Source organism: Cynara cardunculus (assembly GCF_001531365.2).
Source record: "Cynara cardunculus var. scolymus isolate 2C chromosome LG 13, CcrdV1, whole genome shotgun sequence".
Lineage (NCBI taxonomy): Eukaryota > Viridiplantae > Streptophyta > Magnoliopsida > Asterales > Asteraceae > Cynara > Cynara cardunculus.
In genome coordinates, this window is record NC_037540.1 from 41010115 (window position 1) to 41017118 (window position 7004).

Consider the following 7004-nt stretch of genomic DNA (forward strand, 5'->3'; position numbering starts at 1 on the left):
TATATATATATAGGGTTGGGTTCACGTAAGACCATGCTGTTTTCGTGAGACCCGTGAGACCACATTTTTACACTTGAAACTTCACAACAAAAACACTGTGAAGGTTTAAAAAAGTCGAACCTTCACAGCATTTTGCTGTGAAGTTTCAAGTGTAAAAAGCTGGTCTCACGGGTCTCATGAAAACAGGTTGGTCTCATGTGATCCCAAGTCTATATATATATATATATATATATATATGTGTGTGTGTGTGTGTGTGTGTGTGTGTCATTACAACAAAATTGGTTTTATATGACACCCTCAATCTCTAAGTGTCTCAATAAACCGCTTTATAAGACTTAATTTATAAGACAAAAATATAAAGCGTCCTATCTAAAGACGTTGTAATAAGTATATATTACGTTTTTGGGCGTCTTAACAAGTTTTTGAGGACATTTTTAATACAAAGTGTCGTATTAACAACTTTATAAGACACTTTTGAGAAATTGTCCTATAAACTCAATTTTTTATAGGACACTTGTTTTTATATGACACTTTTTCAAATAGTGTCCTATAAAGTTGATAATGAGACGCTTTATATTAAAAGTGTCCTAAAAAACTTATTACGACATTAAAAAAAAACGTCATGTAAACTTAATATAACATCCTTAGATAGGACACTTGGTCCTATAAACTAAGTCCTATAAAGAGGTCTATTAGGACGTTTAGAATTTGAGAGTGTCATATAAACCCTTTGTTGTAGTGTATATATAGACTTGGGACCGCGTGAAACCAGTCTGTTTTCGTGAGACCAGTGAGACCACTTTTTTATACTTGAAACTTTACAACAAAATGTTGTGAAGGTAAGCTTCACAGTGTTTTTGCTATGAAGGTCCGACTTTTTTTAACCTTCACTTTGGAGTTTCAAGTGTAAAAAAATAGTATCACAAAAACAAACCCAACTTTATATGTATGTATGTATATATAGATATATAATACAGAACTTATATCGTTCTAAAACCATGGAAAACTATGATAACGACTTACAAGAATCCCATTTTTCACTTATAAAAACCTTTTATTATAGATCGATGTCAATACTAAACAAACTACGAGATGAGTAAATACCTAAAATGGTGATTTCCAGAAGGCCACATAAGGTTTGTGAAGCGTTGAACATCATCTAAACTTGTAGCATGCTCAATTCCCAAACTTTGATACAGTGGACGAGTAGGAACTGGACGCATGTAGCCATGGAAAGGCTTATCAGATGTATTGTTGATTTTGGTGTCTGTAGGGAGGTCAAATGGGGTTCTTAAGGAATCAAGAACTTCCTTCTTCAACTGTTGAGAAACCCTTTCATATACAGCCACGAAACAACCATACTTTTCAAGAGCTTGTGTCACCTTTTGGGATGTCGAGATCCAAGATTCAGTTCCAGGATTCAAGTCAGCCATGTGAATTACAGGAAGCTTGGGTTGTGATAGAGAAACCATGATTCAGTTATATGTGCCGCAGAAAGATAGAGAGACAAGTCTTGTATGCTCTTAAGCTTTTATGTTATGATATATATATATATAGGGTTAAGGTTCAGTGGCGAATCCAGAATTTTTGTCTAGTGGGGTCACCTTTAAGGTAGACTAAAGGCCCGAAAAGTTGCCGATGTGTTTTTAACCTAATTACAACATTTCGAGGGATTTTTAAAGTTTTTTGGTTGATTTTGAGGGATTTTTTTAGTGTTTTTGTCGATTTCAAATAACTTTTTTGGTTTTCTATGAAAGTTACTTGATGCATTTAATTAAGGTATCTATTTATAATTTTTTTATATAAATTTTCATGATTTAAGTATGATTCATTTTTCATTTATTTTTATTTTTTATAATATTTAAAATAAGCATGATATTTTTTTCATTTAAAATACTAATTTTTTATTGACATAATTAATTTAAGTTTTTTTTTTCAATTTTTGTAAAAAATCATATATCCACAATTAATCAATTTTTTTTTTTTATAAAATCGCTATTTTATTGTTAAAATATCATATGTAATATTGATTATAGTAAATATAAATGAGGAAAAAAAATAATTTATTTATAACATTAAATGTGATAAAACAAGAAAATAATTCCGGGCCGATCATTTATTTGAATCATGTCTTGAATAAAACTTTCTTAAAAATAACCAAAAAACGCATATGTGTCATTTGTTGTATAATACCATACATAAAAATTTCAGAGGCGGAACACGAGCCTTCTAACCGAGGGGACCGAAACGAGCTAAGTCGATAGCAAATAGTTTGAGTTTCGGCTTGAAAAATTAACAGATAAAATTCAAACTATATAAGCTCATCTATGGGGTCGAACTCGAAATCAGTTAACTTGTTTTTTGGTTCATTAAGTTAAACGAGATTATATTTTAATGTTTGAGATCGGCTCGATTTTGAAAATTATTAAGTTCACGTAACTCGTTAAAAGCTTGAATTATTAACGTACACTCTTAGACCGAACCAGATCTTTTTATACGTATATATTACAAGTCATTGAGTGAGACAAAAAAAATGACTCCTCACATTCGTGTTCTTGGAGGCAGGTTTCGTATAGGGTCGGTTATGGTTGTCGTTGATCAACTTTTTGTCCAAATATGTTTTACATAAATGACTCCAATGGAAATATGGAATGTTTCGACATGCAGTTCGATGGGTAAATAAGGATCCAATCAATGAATAGATGATTTTTGGAGGGGCCACTGTCAAAAATTTAAAAAAATTACACTGGTTTTGGAATCTAAATCTATTAGGGTGCGTTTGGTACGCAGACAGGACAGGACAGGACAGGACAGAACAAAACAGAACAGGACAGGACAGGACAGGTGTTCAACGTTTGGTAAGACATGACAGGACATGACAGAACATGACCAAACTGGTTAAAATGACCAATTTACCCCCAGTGACATTTCAAGTACATAACTACATATCAGACGAAACAATAGGCAAAATCGAGTGTGTTGGGAAACAGTAGGCAAAATCCAAACAATAGGCAAAATCGATTTATCAATCGAAACAGTAGGCAAAATCGATTTATCAATCCAAACAGTAGGCAAAATCGATTACCAGCTATGAAGAAGACGACGAAGATGGAGGAGACGGTGGATGCTGTGAAGAAATCGATGCTATGAAGAAGACGAAGAAACAGTAGGCAAAATCCAAACACCCGGTTCATGGTTCAACTGAAAACACAAAATCAATAAAAAAATCATTTCGAATTTCATCAAATAGAACAAACCCCAGTTCGTGAAATCCAAATAGAACACATAGAAAATCGAGAGAAATTGACCGTACCTTTGTTCTTGGATGCTATGAAGAAATCGATGGAGATGGAGGTCTCCTGTGAATAAATCGTTGGAGATGGAGATAGAGATCGATGGAAATGGAGATCGATGGAGATGGAGGTGGACTGTGAAGAAATCGATGGAGATGGAGATCGATGGAGATGGAGGTGGAGATCGATCGAGATGGAAATGGAGGTGGAGATCGATGGAGATGGAGATCGATCGACATGAACCTGTGAAGAGATCGATCGAGATGAACCTGTGAAGAGATCGATGGAGATGGAGATGGAGATCGATGGGTATATTTGTCAAATATGTCTTGTTCCACTTAGTTCCAGGGGGTTGAGGGTGAACAAGCTTGTCCCATACGTGTTCCACTTAGTTCCATTTAGTTCCACTTAGAAACACACCAAACATGGGACAAGTGTGTCATGTTCTATCATGTCCCATCATGTTCCACGTACCAAACGCACCCTTAAGTAGGAAGAAAAACAGGGGGGCCTTGGCCTCCAAAGCCCATATTAAAAATTCATTTATTTCTATAAAGATTATTTAATGCTTTTAATAAAACAGAAGCCCATATTAAAAATTCATTTATTTTTATAAAAATTATTTAATGCTTTTAATTAAGATATTTACCTATGAGTTTTTTTTATATATAATTTTCGTGATTTAAGTATGATTAATTTTTTATTTATTTTTTATGACACTTAAAATAAGCACGAGTTATTATTTTTATTTAAAATGTTATTTTTTATTAAAATAATTTATTTAATATTTTTTTTGATTAATCTGGATATCCAACCCGTAATATTTTTTATAATTTTCAAATTACGTATGATATCCACAATTAAATTACTTTTTTCCCAATGAAATTTGTTATTTTTGGCCAAAATATTATATGTGATATTGATCATGCTAAATATAAGCGGAAAAAGAACATTTAAGTTATCTACAACATTACATGTGATATTTGTAGATTATGAATTACGTTTTGAAGTACATGTGATTTTATACATGTTGAATATGACATTTAAAATAAGCATGATCTAGTTTTCATTTATAATATTTGTTTTTTACAGAAATAATTTGTTTCAGATTCTTTTACAATTTTTCATCAGAAATCACATATGATATCTACAATTAATCGACATTTCCCCAAAAAATAGCTATTTTTTTTTATCAAAATATTATATGTAATATTGAATTATTGATCACAGTAAATATAAGTGAAAGTGATATATAAGTGATCTACAACATTATATGTGATATTTTTTAATTATTCTTGATATTCTCTAATAAAGTTTAGCGTGAATAAGAAGGTGAAACCTTTTTTTTTTAAATAAAATTGAATGCGAATACAAGTTTTTATTAGCGTCCTTTTTGTTACAATTATCTATACTATATTATAAAGCATTTGACAAAAACTTTTAAAAACCATTTTTTATGCATAAAGTACTGTTTAATAATGCATATTACTTAAAACTCAAGATTGTAAGTAGATTGTGCGTAAGTACAATTTAAAAAAGCTTCATATCTGACTTCATGCAACTAACTGCAGATAAACATAATCAAATATAGGATAAACATCTCATTTTAAATATAAAAAATCAAAAAATATAATTAGGATAATCATTGAGTTCTAACATAATACTTAATTATTATCTTTATAAAAAATTATATTATTAAACCCAAATTAAATTATTTCGTTATTAAAGTTAAATTAAATTATAGTAAAAAAATAAAAGAAATTACATAAAAAATGAGAACTTTTAAATAGTTGATTTGATATTTTTTTTTTCAAATTTATATTTTATTCAAAAATAATATCATTATTGTTTTCTTAAAAACACATAAAACCGTTTTATAACATCGACAAAGACAAATATTAAAATAGAACATTAAAATCGAGATGTGTCTCGTTGCATTGCACGAGTACTATTCTAGTTTATTTATATTGATGTAGTAGTGTTAACATAGTAACAATGTAACCAACTCTACAAGGTTATTTTGTGTATATTTGATCCTTTCTATAGACTTTACAGTTATTTTTTGTACATTTGACCATTTCTACCAGGGATCAGCGAGGGAACTGGTTTTTGGCCATTTCTTCGTTGATCTCTCGCAGATTAGCGAGGGAACTGGTTTTTCTCAATTCCCTCGCTGATCAGTGATTTTTTTTTCCGTCGCTAACTTCTGTCACTGATACTTAGTTTTTTAGTAGTGGAATTAGGGATTAACTATGTCGGTTAATTTGTTTATATTGGGGGCTAAATCTTTTGATTTAAGGGCTAACTTGTTTATAATTGAGATTAATATGTTGCATCTCAAATCGATCATGTGGATAACCAAGGGAAAAACTGGAAATACACCAACAATCGATTGGTTCTAAAGTTTTAACAGATAATTTTATGAAAATAAACTAGTGTTCCAATTTTTAATGACTTAAATACTTAATATATATCTAATGGACCCAAAATAGCCAAAAAATTACGACAAGGGTGGTGCCTGATTGGTTTGAGCTTGGCTCCAAAGATCAAAAGTGTTAGAAGGTCTCAGGTTCAAATCCAAGGAGGAACAAAAATCCACTTGTGGCCACAGAGGTTCAAACACGGTAACTCCGGGTTACGTGCAAAGCAGGTGTCGCCCTGAAATTAGTTGGCTCGCATAGCGGGTTGGATATCCAAGTTAATCAAAAAAAAAAAAATATAGCAAAAAAAATAGAGCCCATGCAATAATTTTATAAATTAACTTTTAAATTTTTTATATTATGCATGATATCTATTTTGTAATACCAGTGTCAAAAAATCCTGCACGTTTATGCATCTCTATCGTGCCACACAATGCTTGAAACAACAAAAGGCCGTTCAATCCATCATTGTTGTGGCATCAACGACATGCTACTCTCTTTCAGCAGCAAAAATGCTTCTTTCTTAGAAGAAAATTTTACCATCCTATTTAAACGACGATAAAAAATCAAACTTAGCGAAGTTAGCAAATATCCAGAGGGTTTTGAGTGCAAGAAAAACACGATGCATGCAAATGTTACATTTATCATAGGGGTTGGGTTCATGTGAGATAAGATTGTGTTCATGAAACACGTGAGACATGATTTTTACATTTGAAACTTCACAACAACAAAACAATGTTTATAGCTGAATATTGTGAAGGTAAAAAAAAGCTGAATATTTACAGCAAAAACGTTGTGAATATTACCTTCATAGTATATTACTGTAAAGTTTCAAGTGTAAAAATCATATCTCACGTGATCCTAAATATAACTGTTTCGTAGATACCTCATCTTGTAAGTGAAATTCAAATGAAATAGCTCTCTTGCAAATCATTTTTTTTCATATGCCGGTTTTACCCTTTAAAAAAATAATATAATTGCATCATCTAAAAATAAGTATTAATTTGAGAACTTGAGTGTTTGTGATTATTATAATTAAATTTTTTAAACTTAAAAATATATTTTAATGGTAAAAATGAAAGGAGACGTAACTAAAATTGTGATTAATAATTTAAATATTATTTAGACACAAATAAAAAAGAAAGGGTTAAATGCATGAAATAGCAACCTACTTTCACAAAATTTCTTATTATAGCATTCTACTTTTGTTTTTCTTTATTACAGCAATGTACTTTCAAATTATTTTTTATTAAGACATTGTACTTTAAAAAATCTACCCATAATAGCAATG

At 30.7% G+C, this 7004-nt stretch overlaps 1 protein-coding gene across 1 annotated transcript in view; it reads right to left on the reverse strand.

The window, feature by feature from the left end:
• LOC112526048 (probable 2-oxoglutarate-dependent dioxygenase AOP1) overlaps nt 1-1521 on the reverse strand; it is a 3258-nt gene extending 1737 nt beyond the window's left edge. The window contains exon 1 of the mRNA XM_025136428.1: nt 1105-1521. Within this exon, the coding sequence (XP_024992196.1) occupies nt 1105-1472 (368 nt within the window). The 5' untranslated portion in view covers nt 1473-1521. The remainder of the gene's footprint in view (nt 1-1104) is intronic.
• Nucleotides 1522-7004: the final 5483 nt, after the last annotated feature.